This window comes from Sceloporus occidentalis, unplaced genomic scaffold (genome assembly GCF_023333645.1).
Source record: "Sceloporus occidentalis isolate IW3139 unplaced genomic scaffold, rSceOcc1.0.p SCAF_8, whole genome shotgun sequence".
NCBI lineage: Eukaryota > Metazoa > Chordata > Lepidosauria > Squamata > Phrynosomatidae > Sceloporus > Sceloporus occidentalis.
Window position 1 is genome coordinate 42480426 of NW_028316988.1, and position 14960 is coordinate 42495385.

The following is a 14960-nucleotide window of genomic DNA, read 5'->3' on the forward strand; positions in this document are numbered from 1 at the left end:
CCAGCCCTCCGCACTCTATGGCTGTTGTTTTTCAAACAGCGAGGCGCCGACTGAGCATGCGCGCGCGCGCGCGTCGGGGGGCGGAAGCCGCGTCGCGTCACTTCCTCCCGTTGCGCGCGCAGCCTCGCCGCCCTCTCTTCCCGCGCATGCGCAGTGCTGCTTTCCCCCCTCCGTTTCCCTCATTAACAGAGCCGCCGTTTCCGGGCTCGAAGTTCCTTAGTAACAATGGAGCCTAAGATGGCCGCCTGAGAGGACGGAGCGCAGGAAGGGACTCATCGGGGCGCTTCTGAGTCAACTGACCGAAGAGGAGGAGGAGCAGAGGGTCAGTAGCGGAGAGGGGCCTCTGGGGCCCAGGAGAGGAAGGGGCCGATCCAAAGGCCTTCCCCGGAATGGCTCCTGGCCTGGGCTCTGTCTCTCGGGGCGGCTTCGATCTTGAGCCCCTCGGGGGCCGGGAGAGGGAGGCCAGATGCCTTCTCCGGGGAAGGAGGCCGGGAGAGTGGGGCTCGCTGCCCGAGGCCGAGGGAGCCCTGGCTTTCGGAGGGAGGAGGCCCGGCTGGGGAGCCTCCTGGCCGGAGCCCTTCCTCCGAGGCTGAGAGGAGAGCTGCCCTGGCGGGACTCGGAGCCCGAGGCCTATGGCAGCCCCAAGGCAGCCCTGTCAGGCGGAGAGAGAAGGAGCAGCCTTCCTCGGCCTTTAGGGCCCTTGAAGCAACAATGGGCCGGTTTTAGGGAACCCTGTCAAATGGCGGGGGTTCTTGGCAAGGTTTGCCCGGAGGAGGCTTGCCTTTGCCTTCCTTTGAGGCTGAGAGAGTGTGACTCACCATAAAAGCTATGTCTAAAGGGTTAATTCCCCCCCCCCCCCAAAAAAAAAGGTGTCCCTGATTGAATGGCTCTTGAATGGCTCCCGGGAACCCTGAGTTTCCGTGGCTTTGCCTCTTGCCAGTTGCCCTCCCCAGGAACCTTAGAGAAAACCCTTCTCTGGGCATCTGCAGCTCCTCCAGCCTGAGTCTGTGGTCAACATCTGGAGCACCTGGGGACCCTAGAGAGGCCTCCTCCTCCATACAAAGCGCTCTGGTGCTTCATTGGCAGTGCTGGGCATCTTTGGAGGAAGGAGGCAAGCAAGAGACCCAAGGGGTGGCATTTGGAAAGGGCAGGGAGATGTTTGGGGAGGGACTTCCAGGCCTAAGAAAGAGGAAGGGAGTGGAGAGAGTAGTCTGGGAGCAGGTGACCTTTTAGTAACTGAAGGGAGAAGAGGAAGAGGAAGGAAGAGCCTAGATGACGGTGAAGACCAAAGGCAGATACCCAGCCCCTACTCCTCTTAAGGGAACATCCACACAAGGCATAGATGGAACTGGTTGTAATAACTGCTGTCTTGTAATAGTAAATGACTGGTTGTTGTACTCTTTGAGCTGCATTTCCCTCCAGTGATATTCAGCCTCGCTCCCTTTCTCAGGCCAAGCTCAGGAACAAAACAAAACCTTAAAAACCATCTAACAGCCAGAGTACTAACCTTTACATTTACCTATAGAGCTTAAGGAGCGATTATAGAAAGGCAGTGGGACCTCTTTGTGTGACCACACACACACACACACACACAACTGGTGTGTCTGCATGGACTCTGAAGGAACGGCGTCTCCTTCTTTTTAACACCGCAAGGGTCAGAAACTAACTTGCATTGTAAGTTGTGGTTTGCCATTCCCTGAGTGCAGAATGAATGGGGAAATAAACGCCTTTATTGTTTCTACGTCATCACAACTGCTTTTCTGGGATGGAGATGGCATGCAAAGGTTGGGATTGTGTCTTTGAAGTGGAGATTGACATCATTCGCAGAACTCACTGTGGCCTTGGGTTCAAATGGTGCAAAATGGAGCCGTTCCTTGGCTGCGATTTCCAGGAATCCTGGAAAGTGTTCAGTTTTCCATGTTTTGTGGTTGGAAGACTTTCCTTTCCCCATTAAGTGACTGTCCAGATGCAACTTGCAAAGCAAGTCTTCCACAAATGAAAATGGACTCTGCCTGAACTTCAGCTGATTTCTAGAAATCATGGTGGATCAAAAGCTCTTGATAGCAGTAGATAAACCTCTTTTATAAATAGCATTTTGGAGGTTTTATTTACTGAGGCATCTCATGCAAGAAGAACATGAAGGGTCTGTCTGCATTGTAATGCTTTCATTTGTGTAAATGTCAGGAAGAGGAGGATACATTTTACAGCTTTCTAATTGTGACTCTGCTAACTCTCCCATAAATCCTTTATGGCATGTAAAAGGGCCACCTTCTCCTCCTGGCCGTGTAGTTGCCTACTACAGCTTTAAGGTGACCCTGGTTGTGTCCCTTTGAATCCAGAGAGCAAGTGAACTGGCTGAGAGTCACGTTGCCATAATCAGATCCTGGCTTCATGATGAAATTGTGGGCCAAGTTTAAACCATGGTAAATAAAAACCATTTTCAAGCTTCTTGTGGCCTCTTGAAAGCTTCTTTGAAAATGCATCCGGAGTTGTTTTCTTTCTTTCTTTCACCAGCCTCCACTTCTCCTATGATTTCCATTTTGATGGCCAAATAGATGCTTTTTTAAAATGCTTTTTTAACATGGTTTGGGTATCTGCTTTCCCCTTTCCTTTCTGTTTTGCTATTGATCCATGCTTACTGGGGGATTCTGAAGCCAACTGCTCTTTGCCTTGCCTATTATAAGTAGGAATGTACAGCTGGAAAGAACCCCATTCTTTCCCAGCTCAGGTTTTATTACTCCTTGCACAATGCTGTATAGTCCAGCACCAAAAATCTGTTTTCTCTAGCCTCCCTTCAGCATCCTCCTGATGCTGCTTTAAGGACTTCCAGCCAAGTAGAGGACAAGGAGGAAAAGTGGGTGTTGCTCAGGCTTAAAAAAGAGTTTCTTTGCCAGAGGCTTTGTGAACTGAGGTACGCCTGTGGTTTCGTGGGTCTCCTTCTAAAAGTTCATATTACTTTGGCCTCTGATTTCAGGGGCATGTCATGTATTTTAGTTAGAAGATAAGCAATTTTGCTTTTGAGTTGGTCAGTAGCAAATGGATTCAGTGAGTATTGCAATTTGCCAGTGAACCTTATCACTGTTGGCCTCAGCTTCTCTTCTGAGAACATCTGGGTATTGTCTCTTCATTTACAGGAGTGGAGGGATAGAGTCATAGAGTTGGAAGAGACCGCAAGGGCCATCCAGTCCAACCCCATCTGCCATGCGAGAGATGAAAGGGGTCCATTCAGTTTATCTGCCTTCAGAGTCTCTTTAATTTAGTTATCCAGTGGTCCAACAACTTCCTGGATGGTTCCTTGCTTCTGATGTTTGGCATCTCTGAATTTCTCCTTTTATCTCCTTCATGCATGTTTCTGTTCTCTTACATTCACCCTGTTTAGACAGGGTTTTAAAAAACAACAACATTTAATGTCTGTCTTCACATTTCTCATTAACCGTTCTTGGACTAAGGCTGTTTGGAATTTGTACTTCCCTTTCTCCCTTGTGACATATTCTAGCTGACCTCAGAAGTGTTTTTAGAGTAGGCCCCAAGCATTGCGGAGAGGGTTGGCTCTTTTGGTTTATTGGAAGAAATTAGCATTCCGTAATGCAGTTAGGGATTTGTAAGGTAGAGTGACAGATCCATGACTGATCCGTATTCACTGCGTTGTCACAATTGTGGCACTACTGTCACAATCATGAATGGCCTCCCAAACCTACTTTGCCAGGCAGCAGCTGCACCAAGAGATGGAGGTCTGTTCAACAGGCAATTGAGATGCAAGAAGATGCCATTTCCACCACCATCCTGGCCAGCAAGTGATGCTGCAAGCCACAGAAGCAGGTCCCTGTCACCATTATTTGTCTCAGCCTTGCTTAGTGGCAAGAGGGGGCTGGAAATACTATCCTCCAGCACCCAGATTGCCAAGAGAACAGTCCTCCGTCACTTGGTGCCTCAAGTAAGCTGGAAACGGGGTTGAGGGAATCAGGCAACCAAACAGGCAATTTACAATATGGACCTATAGTAGTGAAGGTCTTTTGATGGGAAAAAGCACTAGCTAGTTCTGGTTAACTGTAGGGAGGTGTGGTAAGTAATAATGGAATCTATCTTCTTAGCAACACCTGCGGTTAGCTCTCAGCAGCCTCCCGCTCATTATCGTAGCGATGGAGTGGGAAGTTGTTGACACATGTGATAATATTTCTGGAGGAAGTAGCTTTCAAATGTGAGAATGAGGTTTAATTAAAGGTAGCCATGGTTCAGGGCATGCCACATACCAATAGCCTGCTTTGGCACCGAGTGGGGCAGGAAGCGGCATTAAAATCCAGGTATTTGCCCTGTGCTCTTCCTGGGTAGACAACGGTTGAGGATCAATGAGAGCTGCTGGGCATCCTCTCTTCCCAAATGTTCCTGTTGCTGTTTCAGAATGTAATACATTCCACTAGATTTTAAAGATGGGGAGATTTGTTTTGGAGGGGATGAAAATACTCCACTGTGTATTCTAGCAGTCCTGTGGTAACAACTCAGAGAAGTTGTCCAGAGAATATACACGACAGGTTTCAGCAGACCACAAGCTTTTAGAAGACAGTCTAGTCAGAGCCCAACCTATCTTATCTATCCAGCATCTATTTATTTTAATTTCAAGAGGGAATAGTTGACATCTGCTCCCTTCTCCTGTTGAAATAAGTGGGGCTTAAAAGTGCTTAGTGTCGGCTGGGTTGTGCCATTAGAGATTCAGTAGCTTTTAACATTATTTGTGGTTCTAATTTTATTGTCATTTTGTCCTCAAAGGTCTAATCCAATATATGCTGTGACATGAAGCTTCAGTTGCCCATCTGCTGCTTGTGTCCATCAATTGAGCCACCTCTTCTGCTGGGAATGCAGTCATTTCAGTATTTGTCCATGTCTTAATGGGTGAACAGCGTGCCTTTAAAGTAACAGACACCAACTTTGGCGGCCTGCGCACATCCCCAGCCGCACGCGAGAGGACCACTCCTTCCCTCCTGCCCTCAAAGTCTGAGAAGGACCCTGGGTCCTCTGAGAGTTTGAGAAGGCCATTTTGACCAGTTTTTAGCCTGTCCTGACATTGGTTAGGCCCACGAGATGCCTTTTTTAAACCAAAATCAGAAGGGACCAGAAGTCACTTCCAGTTTTGCATCTGCCCTGCCACCCTAAAACATCTCAAATCCTCATGGGCCTCAGAAATATCTTTTTCTACTCCTGTGTTTTTAATTATTTAGTGTAGAGCTTCACAGAAACCACATGCCATATTCTCTTCCTGTGTACCACTGGCTGCACATTTGCTGCACATGGTTTGGCTCTTAGTAACTGCTTCCAAGCCTAATTGCTAAATTGTCATTGGAATTAAAGAGCTGCTGCCGTAGTTCAGTAGTGAATGTGATCTTGGAGGTTAGAAGAAGATGGTCCTGTTTTTTAAAATCCTTCAGCAATTCATTTTGGGCAAGCTTAAGTTTGGCCTGCTGGTCAGTTGACTGGCCAGATTTTCCAGGAGATGGTTGCTTACTTCCTTTTGTTTCATGAGGCTATTGCTTCTTAGCAAACGCAGAAGTAAGGGCACCTTTCTCACTCACCTTATAGTAGTCAGAGCAAACCCAGGAGCATAGCAATGCTACTGCCACAAACTGTCTGCTGTAGTTGCAGGCATCTCCAAAAATTCAAACAACCATCTGGAGAAATGTATATGTTTGGTGAGCACAACAACCTTTCTTGGCTGGGTGACCAATGATAGGGATGATGGGAGCTGTGATCAGTTCTGCTGGATGGGTACTTAGTTGGGGAAGGTTGGAGTCATGTCTTCTACAGGAATGTAAAGTAACTTGTGAGCAAGATGGAGTGTAGAGGCCTGTCAACAACAATCAGTGCAGACTCTGCTACTTCGATACAGACTAAATTGCTTAATAAGGAAGATGAGACCAGAAACCTGACTGCAAATAACCTGCGTGGAAAAGTACATAACGGACCTTAAATTCCGCCCCCCCCCCACACACACACAGAAGCCTGGGATTTGTAGTTTGATGGCAGACCAGGCTGACTACTCATCAAACTACAAATCCCTGGTTTCCACAGCATGGAGCCATGACAGTTAAAGTGGTGTCGAACTGCTTTGTTTTGCGACTGTGGAAGAGCTGTTAGCTCATAGTCCCTTCCCTATGAAGTGGAGCCATTGAACTGAGTCACTGAATCAGTTGAGTTTACCTATGTGTTGAGTCACCATTCAGCAGTTGATTCAGCAAGTTTGTTCTGGTTGGGACTAACCCACAAGATTCCAGACATTGTTAGCTGGAATCTAGTTGTAGGTTTTGTTGTTACATGCTTTCAAGTCAGCCCCAACCTATTGGAACCCTCTTACAGTGGGCCCTCTATTACTTAAGAAGCATTGTTGCATTCTGTTCTTTGTGTGTATGTGTGTGCTCATGAAATGTTGTGACTTATCCACTCTTGTGTCAGGGACACTATGGCTCTCCAAACAATTTGACTGTTCCTTCTTCTCTTCCTGTAGACATTTCCCCAACTTTTACCAAGATGGAAAGCTCCGATTCTAATAATAAAGGGAGTGTCGATCAATCTGAAGCACAGCGTCGGAGTCAGCTGGACCGACTGAATCGGGAAGAAGCTTTCTATCACTTTGTAAATAATCTCAGTGAGGAGGACTACAGGCTAATGAGAGATAACAACTTACTAGGCACCCCTGGTATGTTAATTGATGCACTTCATGCTAGTCAGATTCATCAAAATACGTAGAAAGTCTCTCACTAAGTTACATGGGGGAGAGTGAAGCCTAACGTTGAAATCTGACTTTAAGAGATCCAGTACTCACACTTGCTGATATTCTGCTAAACATGCAATTATTTAAATCCTGCTGCACAAGGTAGCTGATTTGTTGAGCATATTAAACAACATCAAGGGGGGGGGGGTCTCACATATGTCTGAGGTTGATTCCACACATCTTAATTTCTTTAAAAGTGAAGACCTTTCAAGACCTGTACCAAACCGAAATTAAATTAATTTAGGCTGCATCCTCACTGCAGAAATAATCCAGGTTGTCACCACTTTAACTGCCATGGGTCAGTACTATGGAGTAGTTTTGTGAGATGTTTTGCCTTCTCTGTCAGAGAGCTCTGGTGCCGCAACAAACTGCAATTCCTGGAATTGCATAGCATTGGGCCATGGCAGTTAAAGTAGTGTCACTCTGGATTATTTCTGCAGCGCAGATGCAATCTTAGTTTCAGAGGTACATTAGGCTAGCACAGACCCTCAATATCCAGGTACATATTTTATATTAACTCTGCGTTGGAGAAGTGTAGTGGTGACTGTTATGTAGGGTAGGCTTATAAAGGGGCTGCTTCTGTGTCTGAGAGATTGTGAGGAGGAGTGACATGCCATTAAAGGTATGTTGACCTTTCTGTAGTGACAGCATGTAATGTAAAGATTACCAGTTTCTCACACTTGAGGTATTTGATGGCGCAATATGTAACAGTGGCTTACATCAAGCACACTTGATTACAGTTGTTACTCTGTGAGGCTCTTTAACATGTAAATGTGTGTTATGCGCTCCAGCAAGTAGCACCAGCACCAGCTCCGTCAATTTTCTAAGTAACTAAAAGATTTATTCAATAAATCAGCAGAGCATATCAGAAACAGAAGATAAAAAAAATACCAGATGGAAAGCATGGTAAATTTGAAAGAAGAGGAAGAGACTACTTTCATCAAACATGATATGCTATGAAAGTATTTGACTTCTCAGTTGATTTCTCCAGTACCACACCTTGTAGTAACTGCTATCTAGTTCTACATCTCTTGCCTTTCTTATTTGTATCATTCATGTTACACACAGAGACACACCTATATACACACGCACATGCTTGCAGTTTGGTCTATCACAGCTCACAGTGGTTTTCAGAATAGTTAGCCATCTATGTATTCAGTCCCCCCCAATCCCCAAATTCTGCTCAGTCTTCCTCTTCCTATCTTTCTGGCAAAAAAGGTCGCATCAAGCAGAATGCAAACCAATGGCTTTCTCTTTGCTACTACCCTAAGATACACCAGTGCAAGGGAGAAAGGGTTTTCCCCCTTATTGCTCACTCATACTTATTAAGTGCTTTTTACAAAAAGCCAAAAACAAAAACCATATAAATAGAATATAATGAAAGCATCAAACTGGCCATAGCAGAATTCTGGGACAGGCAGGACGCTCTCGACCTAATGCCAGACAGACTGTATTGTTGATGATGGTCCAAAACATACTGCAGAAATAATCCAGTTTGAGACTGCTTTAACTATGACTATGGTGGTGGCATGATTGAGAGAAAGCCCTTGAAGATAAAGCTATGAAAGGTTCATATAGGGAGATAGGGTATTTCACGTAGCCTGGACCCAAGCTGTAGAGGGCATTATTTGTCAGAACCAGCACTTTGAATTCTGCTCAGAAACAGACCAGTAGCCATCAAAGATCTTTCATGTGTTCCCTGTAACCATTCATCCCAGCCAGCAGCCTGGCCACAGCATTTTGAGAGATGCAATCCAGCAATATCTGGAGGACCCCAAGGTCTTCCTCACTACTTTAAACAAAATCACCTCCCAGTGCTCTTCTCCTGGACCCTGCCATGCCTCTGCCATTCCCCCTCTGTTCTCATTTCTGTCACAGAGAGCAGTCTTTCAAAACTGGATGGGTTTTTTTGTTTTGTTTTTTATCACATCTTTTAAATCCCAAAGTCCCTGGTAGTGTTTCAGCCGAAGAGTATTGCAAGTGAACGTTAACCCTAGGGTTTACTATCTGAGCAAAATGCATCTCTGCTTGATTAGTGGCTTTTCTACCACAGATGTTCCGGTTTGCCAGCATGGATTCTTGGATGTGTAGATGCTTGATCTGGATTGCACATTGTCTCCTCAGGTGAAATTACTGAAGAAGAATTGCTAAGAAGGTTGCAGCAGATCAAGGAAGGTCCATCGCAGCAAAACATGGAAGACAATAGAGGTATGTCATCTAAGCTCCCGTGGCTGAAGGCATACTAGAAACTGAAAGAAGAGAAATGCTGTGGCCAAGGATGTTCTATCTTCCACTGTGTTGTTTTTTTACACCCCCTTCCCATTTTACTGTACTGTGCCGCCACCATTGTCCTGTTACATCCTGTTTCTAGGATTCCTTTTTGTAGGTGTGTATAAATGGCACCTCATGTGGTTTTTTTCTCTTAACAGGCCAAGGCAGGTTGTTCTCTTTTCTTTCTCCATTTTGTATCTGGCTAAGAGGACTGCAGTCTTAAACATGCCGACCAGGGGCAAACGTTTATGGGAAGCTGGTTGATTTAAACATTTTTTAAAATTTGATTTTATTTGTACCCTGCCTTTCTCCCACTGCCTAACATTTTGTTTAAACTGGCTTGCCCACCTGCGCATGCCCTGTGAGAGTCCCAAGAATCTTTGGTTTGGCCCGGCTCTGCCTTGTTATACTTCACATACAGCGGCCAAGGAAGTGATTTAAACAGGGTCCTGAGTTTATGCAGTTTTGACTGGGAAGGTTCTTGCCTGCCTAGAATTGCACTGAAAGTGGGCCTTGGCACAGATACCTCTTCGGTCGGTTTGTATAGGTTTTGGCTTCAATTGTCCTAATGTAGAGGCTAGTGCACAATTTAGAAGTGTGGTTAAAAGTTTGCCAAGTAAAATTATAACAATGTGAGCATCCCTTGACCATCAGACAGTTGCCAGTAGAAAGCCAGCTGTTTGTCTTGATGCTGCCAAACATGTACTTTGTTTCTGGCACAGCTGTAGGCAACAGCCTGCTTTTGCTGTATGCAGAATTCAGTGCTTACCTCTGAAGTGAATTGCTGGGTGCTAATGTTTGCTCTTCCATAAAGAGCTATGGTGTATTCTCATGTTGCCTACCATTATAAAATGGAAACTCTGTGGGTGCCTGCTAGGGTTTTTAAACCGCTGAACAAGTAACTCTTGTCATGTGAATCATAGAATAATGTTTTAATCTATCTTAACTACTTTGACAACGGCTTTGCTTCCTTGGTTAACTTGGTGGAGCAAAGCAAGCTTATAAAGTCTTTAAGAATGTGCTAAGGAAACCCATAGTAGTTGGAATAGTTAAATGTTCACATGTGAAATTTTTGCACCTGAGACCCTTGTTCTTAAAGCTATAACTCATAACATTATTGGGAAAGTGTTTAGCCTGGACTTTCTGTAGTTTCCTAACACTGGCAGTTACTCTTGTCTGACAGGTGCAGAGTCTCCAGAAGATGTATCGAATGGCGATTCCATAATAGATTGGCTTAATTCGGTTCGGCAGACTGGGAACACGACACGAAGTGGGCAAAGAGGAAACCAGTCTTGGAGGGCCGTAAGCCGGACTAACCCAAATAGTGGGGATTTCAGATTCAGTTTGGAAATAAATGTCAACCGTAGTAATGGAAACCCAGCCTCAGAAACCGAGGCTGAGACTTCTGTAGAGCCATCCAGTGGAGAAGATTTAGAAACCAACCAAAGTGACACTGAGACCCCACGGTCTGACTCTCCTCCTCCTCCCCTTCCTCCTCCCCCGATTGTAAGCCAGCCTGAACCAGAAACCAGTCCTCCTGAAGAGCAAACTGAGGAAGCTTCTCCTCACAGAGGCCAGAGAAGATCAAGAAGCAGAAGTCCTGAGCAGCGGAGGACGCGAGCGAGGACTGACAGGAGTAGATCACCTCTTAATCCAGTGAATGAATCTCCTCCGCGTTGGGTGCATAATCATACACCATCTGTAGTGCCTGACCTGTCCCCAACAAGCGAAGCTGAAGGAAGCTCTAGAACAAGGCAGCACATGGTGATAAGGCAACATGCAACTGCATCTGAGATGCCCACTGAAAACACAGTGCTCTTCTCATCCCCAGAAGCAAGACCTGCTCCTCAAGCAACTGGTTCTTCAGAAACAAACAGCAGTGCAGAGTCTGCAGCCCCTGGACAGAGGCCTCCAACTATCGTCCTTGACTTACAAGTGAGACGGGTGCGCCCGGGAGAATATCGCCAGAGAGACAGTATAGCCAATCGAACCCGATCGAGGTCCCAGACCCCAAACAACACCGTCACTTATGAAAGTGAGCGGGGAGGGCTCAGGCGCACATTTTCCCGCTCGGAGAGGGCAGGAGTAAGAACTTATGTCAGTACCATCCGGATTCCCATCCGTAGAATCTTAAACACGGGCTTGAGCGAGACGACGTCCGTTGCCATCCAGACCATGCTGAGGCAGATCATGACTGGCTTCGGTGAGCTCAGTTACTTCATGTACAGCGACAGTGAAGCAGATCCTGGCGCGCCAGCCCCAAACCCTAGTGTTGAAATGGCAGAGCCACCGAACGGAGGTGGCAGCGGAAGCAGTAGTTCAAGCAGTGAAGGCCCTGAGGCTGGACCAGGGGAGGCCTTTGAAAGTAGCAATGAAGGGGGCTCCACACCTGGCGCCAGGCGGGAAGGGCGGAATGCCAGGGGCTCCCTTACTTTTGAAGAAAGTGGTTCCCTGCCCTTCCTTAGTCTGGCACAGTTTTTTCTGCTCAATGAAGAGGATGACGACCAACCGAGAGGGCTCACCAAAGAGCAAATCGACAACCTGGCCATGAGGAATTTTGGTGAAAGCGATGCTCTGAAAACCTGTAGCGTGTGCATCACGGAATACACAGAGGGCAACAAGCTTCGGAAACTGCCTTGTTCCCACGAATATCATGTACACTGCATAGATCGCTGGCTGTCAGAGAATTCTACCTGCCCCATTTGTCGCAGAGCTGTCTTGGCTTCCAGTAATCGAGAGAGTGTTGTCTAAGCGAGTGTTGTGAACTTTTTGGCTGACTACACAGAGTGCTAATGGCTGGCGAAGATGCCGCTTTCCTCTGGCCACTTTTTGTGTGGTGGTAATCAATGTAAAGCAAGGAGATGGTGTGATCCTCCCAAACACAAACAAAATTTACAAAATGAAACAAAAACACCCCAAACCCAGCACTTTCATAGTGGAACCTCCATAAGAAGGGTTCCCAAAATAAGGCTGGGTTGTGTTAACCATTTTTTTTAAAGAAAGAAAAACCGAAACAAAACACCGCATTTGCCCAAAGACACTTGCCTGTTATGTAGTTTCTTTCTTGCCACACAAACAAGGTTCACATTTGTCCTCCTCAACCCGGTGTGTAGTGAAAATGCTGGAAGAACTCAGTGCTCCGCTCTTCCCTGTGAAGAAATTACGGGAGTCCTCCAGCAACGTGCAACCCATCGCTTCATTGTGGATTAAAACAAAAACGAGCTCTGCTACCTTGACAGAATGGTGAAATTGCACCCCAAGTATGATTTTAGCTCCTTTCCTGTATAGGGTACTGAATATGGTAATGTAAATAACACTAACGTTAGCCCCTCTTCTCACTGTACAGCTGTCTTAAGCCCAGCACTATGGTGTGCCATAGAACGAGCTGATAGTTTAATGGGGATATTTATCTTGCTGTGGAAATATATTAATTAATTGCTTATGCTTGTTTAAATAAACACTTTTGTTTTAAAAACTGTAAATGCTTTTTGTACAGGTCAGTAACTTTTCCATTGCACTGCTCCACTAACGCATTTGAAGTGAAATCTATGTGGGGGTTAGACATGAGAATGTGTCAGTGTGACTTCTCCAAGCCCAGAACAAACAAGAGGGCAAAGCGCTGTCTGCAGCTGAGGCGGCATCTGCACTGCAGAAATAGTGTAGTTGGACACCGCTTTAGCTGCCATGACTCAGTGCTGTGGAATTCATAGTTTCTTGTGGTGCCAGAGCGCTCTGACAGAGAAGACCAGTTGGAAGCTCCAAATCCCATAGCATTGATCCCTGGCAGTTAAAGCCATGTCAAATTGCATTATTTCTGCAGTGCAGATGCAGCCTATGTTTAAAACCAGAGTGCTCCTGTAATGTAGGCAGAGCCAAAGCCATGCAGCACATGGGAGGAGGAATGCCAGCTGTCCTGGGTTTGGCAGCGGCTGAACAGAGACAAATGGGAGACCAGTGTGCTGCTGTGAGGCCATTTCTCCTCTGAATGCTTGTAATACAAACCCATGTCAGCTAGTGTTGCTTGGGAGTTTGGCTTCAAGTGTGTGCAGTTCAATGGTCCAGGTCCCCTCCTGGTTTTTCAGAGCAGTAATTGGTTGCTTTATTTCAAAACTTTGGCAATACTGACTGTGTTCTTTGCTTCATTGATACAACTGGACCAGGGGTAGCCATTTTCTCAGGGTTGGGCTGGCGGCTGTCTGTCAGGCACTTGCTGCATTGGGAGCACCACTGTCCCCATTTGTCATGGCTCAAATTCAGCAGCGACTCTGGTTTAGGAGGATGCTGGAGAATCTTCCTGCTCCACAGAATCCTTGTAGCAGAGTAATAGAGAGCGGAGAGAGAAATGGCTCAGTGGCAGATTGTGTTAGCAGCAATAGAGCAGGGGGCTGCAATGGAGACCAAAAACAAAGGGTCCCATGTAACAAACCTTTTGTTACCAGCAGGGATGTGTGAGGCGTCACTTGACTGCATCCACACTGCAGAAATGACGCAGTTTGATACTGCTTTAACTGCCATGGCTTAACGTTACGGAATTCTGAAAATGATAGTTTGTTGTGGCACTGGAGCCCTCTGACAGAGAACCCCAAATGTCTCACGAAGCTACAAATCCCAGGATTCCACAACATTGAACCTTGGAGGTTAAAGTGGTGTCAAACTGGATTGTTCCTGCAGTGTGGATGCAGCCCTTCTCTCCTGCCCCAAGTGCTGCGGCTTTTGACTTCTGCACAGCAGCTCCTTCACAGTGGCTTGGGTGTCTTTCTAAACTATGAAGCGGGATTATTAAAACCTAGTGCCACCTCTAAAGTTTAGTTCCTGATTTTGGGGTGGAAGCAAAACTAGCAGAAATAGTCCTTTTTATTCAAAGAAATCATTGACTTTGGTCAGTCTAAATCTTGTCAGTTCATGTATCCATAAAAGTTTTTAGACAACTGTTCAGAAATCACTTTACAAATCAAATACTCTTTCTTGATTACATACTAGGATTCAAGCTTTACTGAGCTAAGCAGGGCTTTGTGTTGCTTTTGCTTAAGGATTTGAAACTTGAGAAATCTTCCCTTAGTATATGAAAGAAAAGACTTGTTGGGTTTTATGGAAGCAAGCAGTCCTAGCAGACAGACATACCTCTCCTTTTCACCTAGAGAAGAATTTTGTACAATGCCTCTCTTTCCCTCTCTTTTTGCTGCCTTAAGGACTGTTAGATTATGAATTAAGACACCGTTTTGGGTTTGCGCCTCTCTCATGGAACAACTGAAATTAGTTTTTCAAATTAAGAATGCAGATAAAGGCATTCTGCTCTTGTTGGGACATGCCTTTGTTTGTTTGTTTGTTTCCCCAAACATTAAAAAAATGATTATTGGAGGCAAGCTTGTCCGGATTTTCATTCAGAATTGCAGTGAAATCTACTTTATACGGTTCTTTACAGGTTTGCTCTTCATTCCTCCTTCCTTAACTGGATGATAGAAGATAGGAGGAGCGTTCATGACTTGGAAGCTGCTTCCTTCTTAGCGCAAAGGCCAGCGTCTCCCGAAGCCACTCTTCTTGAACCTTGATTTCTCTCCAACGTTAGTAACAGTACCCTCAGATTTAGAGGTGCCAGAACTGAATAGTCTACATTTTTGCACCATCACATAGGAATATGCCCAAAGCATCTTGTTTGGAGGGGTATGTTGAGGGGGGTCGAAGTAGATCGGGAGGCTTGCCCAGCAAAATTTGGAAACTTCTGGAGGTTGGCAAGACTGCCGGGAAGAAAACGCAACATGGCTGCAGTAGAAATGAAGCCGTCACGGCTGCCTCCGCATGCTAAGAATAAATCCGTAGATTTAGCAAGGTATAAAAATTTCAGTAGTACATTTTTACCCTGGGAAAATAAATAGTAATTAATCTTGAACTTCTGCAGAGATGGCATGGTATGGTTTAGGCACTGGGCTGT

The 14960-nt window shown here is 45.8% G+C and overlaps 1 protein-coding gene across 2 annotated transcripts; it reads left to right on the top strand.

Moving 5' to 3' along the window:
• Positions 1-178: 178 nt before the first annotated feature.
• On the top strand, positions 179-14371 carry LOC149308763 (E3 ubiquitin-protein ligase RLIM-like). 2 transcript variants are annotated; one of them, XM_089536419.1, is made up of 4 exons: positions 179-322; positions 6494-6685; positions 8885-8968; positions 10215-14371. In XM_089536419.1, exons 2-4 carry the CDS (start codon positions 6517-6519, stop codon positions 11780-11782), a joined length of 1821 nt encoding a protein of 606 aa, XP_089392545.1. In that variant the 5' UTR covers positions 179-322; positions 6494-6516; the 3' UTR covers positions 11783-14371. The 2 variants fall into 2 exon arrangements, with proteins under 2 accessions (XP_089392545.1, XP_089392544.1); XM_089536418.1 differs by lacking the exon at positions 179-322 and adding an exon at positions 1128-1674.
• The last annotated feature ends 589 nt before the right edge of the window (positions 14372-14960 follow it).